At 31.5% G+C, this 15,125-nt stretch overlaps 1 protein-coding gene and 1 long non-coding RNA gene across 2 annotated transcripts; one reads left to right on the top strand and one right to left on the bottom strand.

Moving 5' to 3' along the window:
- Positions 1-3,302: 3,302 nt before the first annotated feature.
- LOC101218884 (nucleobase-ascorbate transporter 4) lies at positions 3,303-9,872 on the bottom strand. The gene is made up of 14 exons (XM_004150211.3): positions 9,562-9,872; positions 8,858-8,955; positions 8,583-8,759; positions 8,382-8,482; positions 8,204-8,279; positions 7,929-7,988; positions 7,627-7,811; positions 7,303-7,399; positions 7,038-7,124; positions 6,884-6,942; positions 5,453-5,544; positions 5,196-5,273; positions 3,896-4,056; positions 3,303-3,762 (listed from the first exon to the last, which is right to left on the bottom strand). The coding sequence occupies exons 1-14, from the start codon at positions 9,662-9,664 to the stop codon at positions 3,544-3,546; spliced, it is 1,593 nt and encodes a 530-aa protein (XP_004150259.1). The 5' UTR covers positions 9,665-9,872; the 3' UTR covers positions 3,303-3,543.
- LOC116403196 lies at positions 5,867-6,870 on the top strand. Its single transcript, XR_004215824.1, has 2 exons — positions 5,867-6,178; positions 6,402-6,870. It is a non-coding gene; the product is annotated as an uncharacterized LOC116403196 (long non-coding RNA).
- Positions 9,873-15,125: the final 5,253 nt, after the last annotated feature.

Raw genomic sequence — 15,125 nt, forward strand, 5'->3', positions numbered from 1 at the left:
TTTCTCTCTCTCTCTCTTTTTTTAAAATTCTTATTAATTAATTAATAATATTAATTAATTAATCAATTATGGAAATAAAAGTATTTAGTTAGCCTTAATTGAGAAAACGAGACTTCTTTGCTTCTATAAATAGGTGCATTTTATTTAATTATATCTATTAAAACAGTTTTTTATTTAAAAAAAAAAGTGATTTTGATTGGAAAATGAAGTCATTTGTCGGTAGCCATTCACAATTAAGTTCTTAAATTACATCAAAACATTTTGTTTTAAAAGTCAATACCATCAAAATAAACAACAATTTTCTTTTTAGCTTAGGACAAAAATATATAAATGTACATTTCATTATATATCATCCAATGCCTTCCACCATACTAAAAATTCATTCAATCTTATAATAATTTTCCACTTAAGTGGATATTTGATTATCTCTCATTATAATATTCATTTTCTTTACTTTTGGTTACCTATAATCAAAAATATTATTTCAAATAGTAAAATATTATAAAATTTTATGTTTTATAATTATTTTAATTAATTGTGATTTTATTTTACATAGCTATAAACTTAAATTTGATAGTTAGAAATAATTTTAAATTTGAACACGTTGAAAAAAATTAATATTCTAAGTGTTCGGTAACAGTGAGCAAAATAAATACAGTTTAGTTATGAGTGTTAGCAATAAACATGTTAGTGGTTTGAACCTCTTAAGTGAATAGTACATTCATACGGTATTTGTATAACATTTATACAATTAATATCAAGATGGTTGGTAGTGTAAATTTATGTCATCCGAAACTATGTTTATGTTGACATAAACTATATTAAGATATTCACAATCATATCAAAATTAATTAAGAATATTTATTATTAATTAAACCAACAACCTTCTGTATTGTAACAATTATTTTTATTTTCTATATCTTATTATTGACTTTGTGAACTTTGTATATATATTTTTTGATGATTAAATTATGTGTGCTAAAATTTCCCATAATACATTCAATACCATATTTAGTATATGTAAAAAAGGGGGGTTTTCTATACTTACACCTGTCAAATGAAACAATTCCTCTTTTGAATAATTCATAAGTTTTATGTCTTAGAACTTTATTGTATTTAGAAGGTGATGTGACAATATATATAGATATATACACACATATTGGAAAGACAATTAATTGCATGAGGACATATAATATGGTTCAAAATTATAACCCAAGAAAAAAAAATTGATTAACTTTGGCCCTTTACTTCATGTGATGAACCACTTTTTTTAATGAGTTGGGAATGTGTGGGTTCTCTTTATCTTATACCATTTAAAAAAACAAAACAAAAAGTATCCTAACACCTATTTCTCGCTCGACGTTGGCATTGCGAGTCTCTAGTGAGTTTGACCTTAGATCCACTTCTCTTAGTCTATTCTCGTTTTTCAAACTGACTTGTTTGAAAAATCCTCATATTAACGTGGTGTTGAACATATCATATTCAAATATCTAAATTAGTACAAAAAGGGTACATAGTTAAGTTAAACACCCAGGTAAGGTCAAAACTCTCTTTCGAATAACATTTTATCCCACTTTGGAAGCATCACATGAGGCTATATTTATAGCCTCTTTCACTAATGCTCATCGTAACGCCAACCATGTCAAAGCTATTTATGTGCTCAATGTTACATTATGCTAGACCAATTTAGCTCGATTATTTTTTTTTGTTGGTATATATTCACTGGCTCAATTGCTCGATCTAAGTTTTGATATTATGACTTTTCCTTTTTAGACATGTGTTCTTTCTCATGCTTGACGGATTACCAATTTTTTTTACCATAGAAATATATTGTGTTGTGATTGGTTAAGTATTGTTTTGAATTAAAGCTTTAATACATAATACATAGAATGATAAAAAATGACTTCATATGCTTCTTCGTAGACTTTTGGCCATTATATGAAAAATGACAAGTTTCCACGTTAGGGTAGACGACTTTAAATGTTGTTGAAGACGTTATGTTGTGAGATCAAATAGAAAACACCCCAACGTTAACTTTAACAATAATACAATGTTTCTAAGATTTAGCAAAATTTGATTAATATTCCTTCACTTAATTTACTCTTTCTCAACAGAAAAAAAAAATCAATTCACTTGGGGAATTAATTAAAAACACACCCATTAATAATAAGAAACTAAATGTGTAAAGTTTTTGAGAATCATTTATAATTTCTCAATGTAGCATTGACATATTTAACTTTCATCATTTCATTTTAGATGTTTGTTTGATTCTATAGATTTTATGGATTTTAAATTTCAAACCCATTTTGGGATATAACAAAAATGTTAATTTCATCCATTTCAACTTACTTCTTATGTGATTAATTATTGGTTTTGATATATATACTTTTCTCTCATTAAAGTTTAGCTAAAATTGGTGTAAAAAGAAATTGTGTATTGATTGAGTGAAGTTTAAGTTTATTAAATTAAAGTACTTTTAAAAGCTACTTTTAAAATTGTTGTATTTATAATGATGGGTTTTAAATTCTTGTCAAGAAATTAGAATTATTCCTTTCCTTAAGACAAGAAAACATAGTTTTAATTCTAAATAATAATTTTTCTTTTATTTTTTGCTATTTTTTCTTCATTCAAATTTAACTTTTAGACATTTAATAATAAAAATTGAATACAATTTAAAATAGGGTCCGCCAATCTTCTTTCAATTTATTATTGTTATTAATGTTATTATTTGTTTTTATGAGTAAAGTGTTTGAAATATTTAAGTGGAGAAGGAGAGGGTAAAGCAAAGCATGGCTGAAACGTCCAGACAATGTCAGATGAGATTAATACAACTTTGACTTAGGACATTATATTAATTATAATTATTTGACCACATTTTGTATTTATTTTTTTTCATTTTCTATTTTCTCTAAAGTCTAAACCCCAATACTAAATTTAAAAAAGAAAATCTAATATTGTATTACAGATATTTTTAATTTATTATATTTGAAAGAAAAGGAAAAAAAAGAGGAAAAAGAGAAAAGCCAAATCTAAGGCAATTATATAATTAGATAATAAAATCCTATATGCTAACCTTTCTATCTCTCGGTTGCTATCTTCAATTATTATTAAACATATTTGATATTTCCCTTTTGTTGTTAACAAAAGAGAAATTCTCAATTGCTTTTTGTTTCTCTTTCTTCAAATTAAAGTCAATTAGAAGGAAGAAAAGAAAAAGAAACAAAAGAAACAAAAGAAAAGAGTAAACAGAAGGAATTTATCTTCACAATATAATTCTCTATTTTTGGCCATAGAAATGGAGATTCAGGTGTGAAGATTTTTTACTTGTATTGTATAATGTATAATAAGAATGTAAAGACAGCCTTCAAAAGCTTTCAAATAGCAACCAAATCATTGTGTTATTTGTTCCTATACATATTTGATATATATACTTTAACATCTTCTACTCTTTCAAGTATCCAAATAACTCAAAACAATGTCAAATATTTCTTCTACTTTTCCATCCCTTCGATTAAGCTCGCATCTATAACAAATATTTTGAAGTTAAAATGAGGGGAAGAACCTATTGAGGTTCCAAGGAAGGGAGTAAAACTCTTCGCTTCTCGTATCTAGATTGAAGGAATAAAACTTCCCCCACCAATGCCGCCCACTGTCTCGGCGAGTTGCGCTGTGGTTCCTCATCAATGTGATGTCCAAGAAGAAGGCAACCACAGCAGCCACAGTTGCTGGAGAAGAAAATATCACTTGCACAATGTTGTTGAACTACAATGGCAAAACAGACAAATAAAAAACATTGGCACGTAAGGAATTCATACAGCATATTCTCTGCTAATCAGAGATTAACAACAATGTTAGTTGTTTCTGTTAATCAAGTTTAGAGTAAAATTGAGCTCACCCATCTGGCTTTAGTGTGGACAGGACCATGTCCAGAAATGAAAAGATACTCATTGAAGTACTGGGGCACAGAGAGGCCCAAGAACAGAGAGAATCCAAGTACGAACTTTGACCGAAAGCTGTTGAGGTTGCAGAACTGGAGGAACCCGAGACCGGCAGAAGCTGTTTGTTCAATGAGATATCACAATAAAAGCCTAGAGTTTAATTCTCTGTAGGATGAGATGAATTGGCTAAACTAACATTTTCCGTACGCCACCAAACTGGAAAACATTTGCCCCCACCGTCCTGACTTTCATTTATAGCCCATTCATGGGGTAATGTTTGTTTCCAGAATTTTTTTGCATAAAAGTATATATGAAAAGTTCAAAATCAAGTGCCAAAACAAGAAAGTGATGCATAAAAAAGCTTCAAGTCCCTCCCTTTTGGGCATAATCAGAAAGAAAAGTTCGTAAGTTTCTTTTGAAATTGTCATTGAGAACAGACATGCTATTGGGAATTGGTTCATGTTCTTAAGTTGTCTGTCTTTGTACTGTTTGGTGGTCTCGTTAGTATTTTACTCAAACTGAATCCATAGCCACATCAATTTTTGGTTTAGGAGATTAAGGTTATTAAGTTATGATGGCTTAAATAAAGATGACAAAGCTCAGTTGAACTTTGTCTCATTCAATTATTTGTACTTTTGTGGTAGCTCACTCAAACTCAACAGTTGTTGGAGTAGCTGAGAATTTATAGTCCATTGTTATATAGATAATTTACAATAAGCATTAACAGCTGTTATAAATTATGTCAGTGTGTGCAGAATGAAGTTATTCACCATTCTATTTCGGTAGTCTGGGTTGTTTTAATGGTTTGTAGCAGGTGGTTTTGGCTTTGACTAGAAATGTTTTCATGATTACAAATTGAATATTAAGATGATTTCAAGTTCATTACTAAGTATGGCCCAGTCTGATAATTAACCACCCTACCCTATTATTAATTTTCTGTTTTTGAAAATTAATTTACCAGCTTGTAGGTTTCTTTATCTTGTGAACTACTTTTAAATAACATTTTTTAAAATTTTACCTATTATATTAAAGTGGTTCTTAAGATTTTTAGTTTTTACCTGGCTAAGAGTTCAAACTACTTACAAAACAGGTGAAAAGAAGAGGAATAAACACAGTTTTCAAAAACAACGAGAAGACAAAATTTACTCCTTCCCAATCTATAGCTGGCAGTCTACTATTTCTTACATTTTGATTCGAGCTTTTCTGAACAAGATTGATCACAGAACATTGAAGATTTTACAATAGAAAATAACTTACCTATGTAGGCAAAAAGGACACAGTACAAAGCTGCCATTAATGGTAAGGGAACAGAAGCAAGGACAGCACCAAATTTGCCTGTTATCATGGAGAAAATAAAATTGAAAAACTGTGAAGTCAATAAAATTAGAAAAGTAATACCAAAGATTACGTTGAAAGTCATTTAATTGGTAGTTTAAGATCTTGGAAAGCATAATTGCAAAGTAACCAATGCAGCAAATATTGTCTGAACACGGAAGTTTTAGTTCAAAGATTACCAAGCACGGAGAAGAAAAGCATGAACCCAGCAGAAACTTGAACAGCTCTCCGGCTTCCAACTCGGGTCAAACCCAACAAACCAGCATTTTCACTGTAGAGAAGGATTGTTATCAATTTGAAATCTAAATCCCAATGTTGCTTGCCAAAAACATAATTTACAGATTCAATATATGAACTGGCAATAGTTCATTTTTCATAGCTTCGTAAACTTTTAATAAGTTAAACTGATTCATTACGTTTGATAGACCAATATATTTGACATTCATAAAAGAAAATACAATAAAATCTATGAGACATCAAATTAAGAACCTGTTTGACACAACTGAACTTGAAATTTAATAAAAAAGAGAGCAACGCATTCAAAATGCAAAGCAGTTGTTGGTCACCTATAAAGCACCAACCCTCTTGGAATGACAAAGTGCAGGCCTCGTCTAACACTGACACGTTTACAACACACCATTTGGTGCATCTATTATGTTACCCACTATGAGCCAGCCCATTTAAAAGGCAGTGAAAGCCCATTAAAATTAACTATTCAGCCCAACTTTTACAAAACTATAGGGTTTTACACACTTTCTCCTCACTAACACTCTTTACCCTCAAAACTTAAGTTACTTATCCCACAGTCTGCCTTTGAAAAAAACAAACAAACCACTATGCTACCCAGTGCCCAATTTTTCTTTGCTGCAACTTCAATTCAAAACTCATGACAGCAGGCGACTGCTGTGACTTCTCTTACTATTTTTTCTTTTCCTTTGCCACTTGTTATTTTTCCTTCTGTTTTTATTTCTATTTTTCCTTCCTTTTGTTAAACTTGTGCATACTTCAAAATATGTTCATATTTCTGCACATGCATACTTCTGCAAATAATAATGTGACCCAAACATATCGTGTCCTATTTTTTTTTTTTTTTAAATTGACGGTTGTTGTGTCTATGGCATGTTGCAGGTCAGTGTTTGTACATTTAGAGTTCCCATATCATATCAAGAAAATGTTCAATCAGATTGAGGTGATATCCCCACTCAAATCTGTGAAAAGGGCAACTCCATTTGCCAGCTTTATGCTAGCAATCATCAACTACATTTGTTGCTGTTTTATGGAACGGTTGGCTTGAGAGAAATAGGAAAGCTTTTAAAGGGGTCGAGAACCTTTAGGAAGAGGAGTGCTCCACAATGAAGCTCAACAACTCCTCTAGGAAGTCAGTAACCCTAAGTTTTGTGATTGTCCTTCGCTTTTTGTTCTAAACAATTATAGCCATTTGTTGTCTCGTTCTATGTTTTGTAGTTAGTTTCTATATAGATCACTTGTATTCTTTCATTGGTTCAATGAAAGCTTATCAAAGCACTCATTACTATGAGAGCAGAGGGCTTGCTTTAGACATTATATTGAGCAATAGGGAAGGAGTGCATTTTTTCAAGGTTTTTTCTTACAATGATGCGGTGGATCCAACGCCAGTGCCAAATATACCATCCAGAAAAGTCCCTACTCCCTGTACATACATGGAACAAAGAGTAGTTCATTCTATCAGAAAGACGTGCAGCAAAAAAGGGCTATGATTACAAGAATTAAAGGATTTTAAACAACCAGCCAACCGACGCCTCGGCTGAGTACAGATGGTGGTATATGTGTGGCACTCCCATATCTTGCAGCTGCAATGAATGTTCCTGTAGACTAACAAACAGCAGAAAGAGAATATCAATATGATAGCTAATAGCTTGTTCCAAAACTGAAGTGTTGATTTTAGAAAAACATCTCGCTGGGCCGTGATAATGATCCATCATCAAAATAGCTGGTCTCCTATAACTTGTGAATTTCAAGGAACAAAGAAAAGTGTTGGAAATAAATTAACCTCAATGAGAGCAACAAAGGCAGAAGCCATCATAGAAAAAATATCTCCAGCATCAAAACTAGGACGCCCCCATTGAAATGGATAAGGAAACTTTATCCTGTAATTAAATTGAGTACCGTTGAAGGTAAATAGAAAACAAGATTTGCGCCCAACAAACCTTAAACTGAAAGAAAATTTAAAAGAAACAGGAAGATTTGATGTCCAAATCAGTATTGTTCACACGCAGAAGTTCACTATTTTAGGAGTGGATTTGGAAAAGACAGAAGCTAAAACTCTGGGCCATATCATTTAAGAATCCAGAATCCAGCAAGTTAATTAGCATACCAGGAGGCAGCACTTATGAGCCCAGAACGATCAGTGCGGCAACTAAATTGAGTACTTGGAGCTTTATTTTTATACGCACCAGCTGCAGTCAATATCTCTGCATATACCCAAACAATTGCAACTGACAAAATAACTGCAAATCGATCAAATAAGGCTCGTTTGCCTTTCATCAGGGGCGGAACGTACTGCAGTATATTGGTTAAATATTAGTGGGTTGTAATATCATATAGTTAAGGAATAAGAAATAAGAACTTGGCTTAACCGGAAGACTAGGAAGTCCAAGGGACAGTTAAACCACCCACCTGAGATAATAAAACCACTATGACCAACTCTGGAAGACCAATTTCAACACAGTTAGCAAGCTGCAACCACCAACAGAAATCATGTAAAAAAGCTTGTTATTTTCCAGGGAAAGTTATTTGTATCTAAACAAGTTTCTCCTCCCTCGCTTGGTTCAAAGACTGGACCCTCTTGTTTTATCATCTAACTTTTTACTTCTTTTTTTTTCAAATAAAGATCATTTGTTTAAGGGTGTTGTTAATTGTCATCATGACAGAGAAGTATCAGTCTCTCTTACTTGAGGAAAACCCAGTGCAAAGAGACCTAGCCCAGTGAGGGTGACCAGAGGAACTGCAGATAAAGGGCTAAGAAACCTGCATTGCACACCATTCACACATATTGTTGGTCATTTGAAGCATTCACGAAAAAGAAACCCCAAATCAATTTATTGCAATCTCTTCTACACAGTATCATACCTTGCGACAATCCTCCACAATCCCAAAAAACCAATGATCATTGGTAGGAAAGATGCAACAATCAATGCTCCTTGAAGAGCCTTCATCGATTCTCTAAACCTCTTGAGAAAAATAGAAAGAAAGAAACAAAATCTTCAATCAAAGACAAAAGAGAAACAAAAAGCAATCTCAAGGCATTTTTCTCCTAAAAATAAAAGTCACCTGATGAGGGTCAATATAGAAATTAAATCTTCGAGACAAAGCTACCGAGATAGCGGGAATGATGAAGGCATACGACCCACCAATCACTACAGGCAACCGGGTTCCGAACCAAGTTTGTAATAAAGTATTGATACCCGCAACAAACAACAAAGTGTTTATCATTTCAGCCTTCTCGACCTATGAAGAATACGAGAAAACTGTTCGGATGAAGAGAAAATGGATGAAGGAGAGATGTTTTGGGAAAACTGAAATGTGTTCTGGGAAAATGTTCTTACATTTCCACCACCCATCAAAGGAACGATTATAGTAGAGAGTGCAACAGTAGTTCCAAGCATCACAAAGTAGTGTTGAAATCCCAGAAGTATGACTTCCGCTGCAGTGATTACCAAATTAATTAGCTCCCATTTTCATTTATAATTTACAGCCGATTTATATGAACAGTCAAACATTGTAAACAAGACCACGCTCTGTATTACACGAGAAATGAAGAAAAACAGAGAAAAACTTAAAAAGGGAAAATAAATCCCTATTGCTTGGAATCCACGAAAACACGGAAACCATAGTTTTACAGGGAGCGATCAAGATATTTCACAATCGATTGCAAAGATAAGCAACTCTTGTCACTTTCTTACTTATTCTTCGCTACCCAACAAAATAAGTAAAGGGCTGCCGCAATCGCCAGAAAACTTTCCGCTCATTTCCTAATTGTAACGTTTCAGGCCAGGCAAAAAAAGAGAGGCTAAAAGCACAGAGAAGAATTGGAAAAAAGATGAAGATAATCGTATAGAATATTGTTCACATCAAAATAACAAACTGGGTGTAAACTATTAGAGAATAGAACGCGGGAAACGAAGAAAGATGAAGAATCACAGAGAGAGATAAAGAGTTAGAGACGAACTAAAAACAGAGCATAACAGAGCAGAAGAGAGAGAGAGAGAGAGAGAGAGAGAGAGAGAGAGAGGGAAGAGGGATGAAGTACGCCAAGGGGGAGAGCTGGAAACGCAGAAATCAATGCCGGGAAGTTGCTCTTTGATGGGATGAGGTTGAAACTCGTCAGATTTCTGAGTTCCTCCGGCGGCCATTACTGTATGCTCTGTGAAAACTATGTGGTATGTGAATGAGAATGGTGATGGAGAGAGGAAATGGAGAAGGAAAAAGGAAAAGAAATGGAGTTGGGTTTGTGTTGGTATGAATTTGAGGTTCCTGCAAAGGATGGCACTGACGACACCATACACAGCCAGAGACTCCGCATGAAAACCGACGGCGGGCTTTTGCTTCTCTTTTATTTTTCTTTCTTATGAAATAAATAAATAAAACTAACTAACAAACAAAATATTTACAACAAAAAAACATTTACTTTTCTAAACTTCTCAATTTAGTCTCTTTTTCTAATCATAAGTTTCTAAATTTCTCAAATTATCTTATTCAATTTTTCAAATTTGATCATTCCATTTCTAATTTTGTATATATAGTACATTTATTTTGTATTTTTTAGAGTTCATTTCATTTATTCATGTTGGACTCAAAAAAGTTTCTTGGATGAGATTAAAATTTGAGTATAGTTTAAAATTGATATAACTAAAATTATAGTTTAATGAAAATTTATGAATTAAGAGTATTTATTTTAAACTTTGGGTTATGTTTTTGTAATCTTTATTTCTTCTTTGGGACAATTGGCATTCATTAATTGATTGTTTGGAAGTGTAAAGAGAAGAGGAAAGGGGGGATGACTTTGTGGTAAAGAAATTTTATTATTCTTCATCAAACATTTTCAACTTACTCACTCTTTAAATGATTGTTAATGCTTTTCATTATAACTATGATAATATAGAGTTTAACAAATTTCTAGACTTAATTAATTATTACAATTTCTCATAGTAAAACATAATTATTTACCATAATATAAAAATAAAAACTATAGGAAAATGAATTACATATTAACTAATAATTATTATATCATATAATTAATTAATATAGTATGTGTTATGAGGTCACATATTTAATCCATCAAGAATATCCTAACCCTCTATAGAATAATGTAAACTTATAGACTTAGTCTCATTGTTGTTTCACTTTGAGGGAGTAATTGAGAAGTGTAAAAAGCTAGGGAGGTTGGAGAATTGTTGATGGAAGTTGCACCAACCATGGATTTCACTAATTCCAAACTTTTTAATTATCAACTTGTGTTGCCTTTTTTGTATGATATCATCAAATTTCAACTATCGTTTGCTTTTATTATTGGTCTAATCAGTTTTCTAATAACAAAACTTATAATTATTTATTGCAACCATCGTTCTCTAGACCTTCGCCCTACGTCTTACTATACTCACATATTATTTATAATAATGAATGTTGGATAACTTAGGTTGTGAAAATAATTAGTTGAAATGTTTTCTAAAATCAAACCTAGAAATAGAATTGGATTAGACAAAAATATATTTTAAGTTAAAGTCTCTTTCACTTGCCTTCTTTTTCCAAAGTCCATTATAACTCAAAAGAGGCCATGGCACAGATCAGCAACCAAAACCTAAACCAAGAAAGCCGAGCATTGTTAATTACTTTTCTTGATCAACAAAATGTACACTAAGTCTTATTAATCCCACTTTCTAATTCACGTTTAAAAACTTCAAATATTGAAGGGAACTCGAGCATAAATGCTTTCTCTTTGGGATCTTTTTTTCTTTTGTATCGTATGTAAAACATTATTAGGGCACAACTGTGAAAAGAGAATAAGAAATAATGAAATACAATTAATTGATAGGAAAATTGGAACGGAGGACTATTTTAGCAATAATAATTAAGGATATAGCAACATTTTTAAAAAATTGCAAATATAGCGAAACTATAACTGATAGACTTGTATCGCTGATAGACTTCATATGGTATATCAGTGATAGACCAATATTTACAACATAGTCTATCAGTGATATAGACTTATATCATTGATAGAATTTGACAAATTTTACTACATTTCCAAATTTTTTAAAATTATGCTATATACTTACTTAATTTGAATTTATCCCTATCCCTATTCCTATCCCTATCCCTAATTGATATTATGATTTATATGTTTTTACTATTAAGGCCCATGGCCCATGACCCATACACATGTTTTCACTTGAGAAAGTTGCTTTGCTTGTCCCACCAAGATTGAAGAGTGTGGGCAGAGATTATCAATGGAAACTCTCCAAGAGACCTCCAAAAGTAGTTAGGACCATAGTTAAGCCTTCCTTCCCCATGTGCACCATCGTCGTATACATATCTAGTTATTGATATATATGTATAGATGATTTCATTGGAGGATCAGGAGACTGGTTTTCTATGCCTTAAGTTAAGATTGGTTTTACTATAAACAGACGTGAAACTGGACAAAGTAGTGATGAACATTTTGAATATAACTTTGGCTAAAAGAATGTTTCAAATTTAATTAATATAGCTGTGTACTGAATGAAATTTTAAGATGTATTAATAATGTTTTATTACTAATTAATTTGATACAAAAGTAAACAGATAGTATATATTGAAATAATTGTGATGGGGAGAGATGGATGTAATTCCATGCAATTATACTAAATAAAATTGAAATTTATTTATATATAATGTATTTGGGTAAATATTTATGGATTAAATTCCATGTAGTTGATCCATTTAATTATATGAAATCAAGGAGTGACCAAATAATGAAAGGGAAAAGTTAGGTCCACACATTCCCATTATTCTTTAAGTAAGCCAAAGCTTAGTGGAAGTTTGGCTGTCACATTGTCACCTAGCTTGAATCATACTCATATATATGTATATATATATATATATATATAACAAAAAAATTATACATATGATAATTATAAAATGTGTTTTACATCATAATATGTATCATTGTGTTATTTTGATCTCTGTTTTTTCTATTTTATTTAGTCATGATTGCAAGAGTGTCACAATGTAAAAATACTTATGAAACCGAGTTATTGAACTAACTAACTAGTTATAGAATAGATATCTTTGGGAAATCAAAATATTGTGTTGTAATCAAAATAGTATATTTTTGGTCTTCAAATCAAATTATAGAAAGAATTCAATTTTGATTTCCTTTGTTTTCCTCTCCCTCGATTGAAAAAAAAAAACAGAAGTTGAAGCCACTTTTGTCTATATTGGAGGGCAGAAGTCAATCAATTAGTACAAAAGAGAGAAAAGACGTGAGAAAAGGCAATTAGGAAATACAAGTAATTGGATTTCTTGGAGTACTACTTGCATTGAGGTTGGGATAACATTCTTTTGGATAGTGATTTTTGTTCCAAGATTTCGGATTTTGAGCTTGCAAAGAAAGTCATGTGTCGATGACAGGCGTAAAAGGGAGTACTGTAGGCCGTAGGGTTATTCATTATTGAACCCCAAGTAATGTTCAGAAACTTTGGTAAGGTTTCTCACAAGTCTGATGTTTATAGCAATGAACCAGTTTGGAGCAAGAAAGAATTCCAAAGATAACGAATGAGTGGAGCAGATCAGCAGTGAAGAAATACTTTTTAGTTTTTCCTGATTGAATATATAAAAATCTAACACGAAGTGAAATAGATATAGTGGGTGTTGGTGGGGGCAACACTGAGGAAGAAGAAGAAGAAATAGTACGAAAAATGATAATAATGATCGTGGGGCTGCATTGTATTCAACATTGCTCGATGACAAACCTCTTTGATATAGTCGATATGTGGTTGCAGTGTTAGTTGATGGATTTACATTACAGATTCCACCAAAACCCATAGAGCAGCCTCTACCCAACATTCTTCTTCTCTTCTTCATCCAATTAGGAATTAAACAGAAGTGCCTAAAATTGTAGCAACTTAAAAGACAAATTGTGGCCTTTGCGTTTGTTCTCATCGATGTCCTCTCCAAAACCTACAAAGATTGGATTATATATAATACAAAATAGATATCCCCAATGCTTACCTCCATGTGTCTTAGTACCTATATATATGCTTAGTCAGTAGCATTACATGGGTAGGAAAAACACCTTCTTGTAATCTAAAAATAAATTCCACAAAAAGAATTACAAAATTCATCTTTGCGAGTTTGAAATAATTAAGTATATGATTTCGTTCATAAATTCTAAAAAACTAATCTTAAATTGAAATCACATGGTTAAAGATATTTTAGATAAATAACAGAAATGATAATTTTTCTCCCAAAATGAATTTAATATATTTATCTTTTCAATTTCCACTCACATGCAACCTTTTTCATTGGCTATTCACAAGACTCCCTTTTTGTTTGGTTAAATTACAAAAATACCTACCTGATCGAGTGCATGGATTACATCTATTTCTATATGCAAAACTCTTTAATGATAGCTTAGTTGGAAGTAAGGAATTAAAATTTTTAAAATTCAAATTGGAAGGAATATTCCCTTACTTAATTTGCTAACTTTAAATAAAAATTAGAAAAAATAATGAAAAAATTGGGGGATAAAATAGAATTTGAATAATTTATAAAAAGAAAAAAGTGAACGGTGGGATTGGGCGTTGAGTGGTTGGAGTGGGGGCCACACTCCAGTACCAAATTTGTTGTTAATATTTTTATTTATTTATGGGTAATAAAATAGAGAAAAAGAAAAAGGGGTCGCACGTGCGGCCTGCCTTCCCAGTTCCCAGAAACTTCTTGCCTATTTGCCAACCTTTTTCTTATAAGGTTATTAAGTTAAAGAATTTCTCTCCAACCAAGTAAAGTGCCTAACCCTTCAACACAACATTTAAATTAATCTTTTTTTTGCTTCAATCATTCATTTATAATTTCAAAGGCTTATCATAATTGTCTTCTATTTCTTATGAATTTAATTATTTGATGTAAACTTATTGGTGGGGTGTTAAAAAAACCAATAGTCTATTGAATCCAAATCATTCAACCAGTCTCAAATTATATGGGTTGAGTTGAGTTGAATTTTGTGTTAGGTTGAATTGAGTGAGGTAGTCGATTGTGCAAGTAAATGGTCGGATTGAAGCGGCTCACCTCCTTTTGATGGATATATATAGTAGACTTAGAATTTGAATGTATAACATATATGTATGTATACATCTTAAATGAAAATTTGTTTCCTTACATATTGAAAAACAATACAAAAATTTGTCTAAACTGTATTTTATAGATTAGTTTAACTATTGAACTGATAAGATTTATTTTTCCTATCAATCAGAATACTTTGATTTGGTTCATCATTTTTCTCAAATTCCGATTTATATATATCGTAGAGGTCAACTTTTATATCGGATGTCTATTTTGTTATTCCAAAATTATCTTCATTATATATATATATATATATATATAGTACTTTATTAACAAAGATGTGGTGGTAGTAATAGTCAAACAAGTCAAAATTGAATATATATAGAAATAAGGAAGAGGGTGGAATATTTATTAATATTCCTCAACTATTGTCATATAAATTTTAACGATTTTTATTATATTCCTCAATTGTGTATATATTATTAGTTTATCTTTCTCACATGCTTGACATTTTCTTTTCTTTTTCCTTTTCCTTCATTCTTAAGGTAATTGAAG

The sequence above is a fragment of the Cucumis sativus genome, chromosome 4 (genome assembly GCF_000004075.3).
Source record: "Cucumis sativus cultivar 9930 chromosome 4, Cucumber_9930_V3, whole genome shotgun sequence".
Lineage (NCBI taxonomy): Eukaryota > Viridiplantae > Streptophyta > Magnoliopsida > Cucurbitales > Cucurbitaceae > Cucumis > Cucumis sativus.

Bases quoted from the DNA above. Each gene is read 5' to 3' on its own strand.
- LOC101218884 (XM_004150211.3), bottom strand. From the start codon at position 9,664: ATGGCCGCCGGAGGAACTCAGAAATCTGACGAGTTTCAACCTCATCCC. The intron at 7,812-7,928 runs GTGGGTGGTTTA...AATATACTGCAG, and splicing joins TAGTGGTTTTATTATCTCAG to TACGTTCCGCCCCTGATGAA. The intron at 3,763-3,895 runs GTGAGCTCAATT...TTGCCATTGTAG, and splicing joins TCCACACTAAAGCCAGATGG to TTCAACAACATTGTGCAAGT.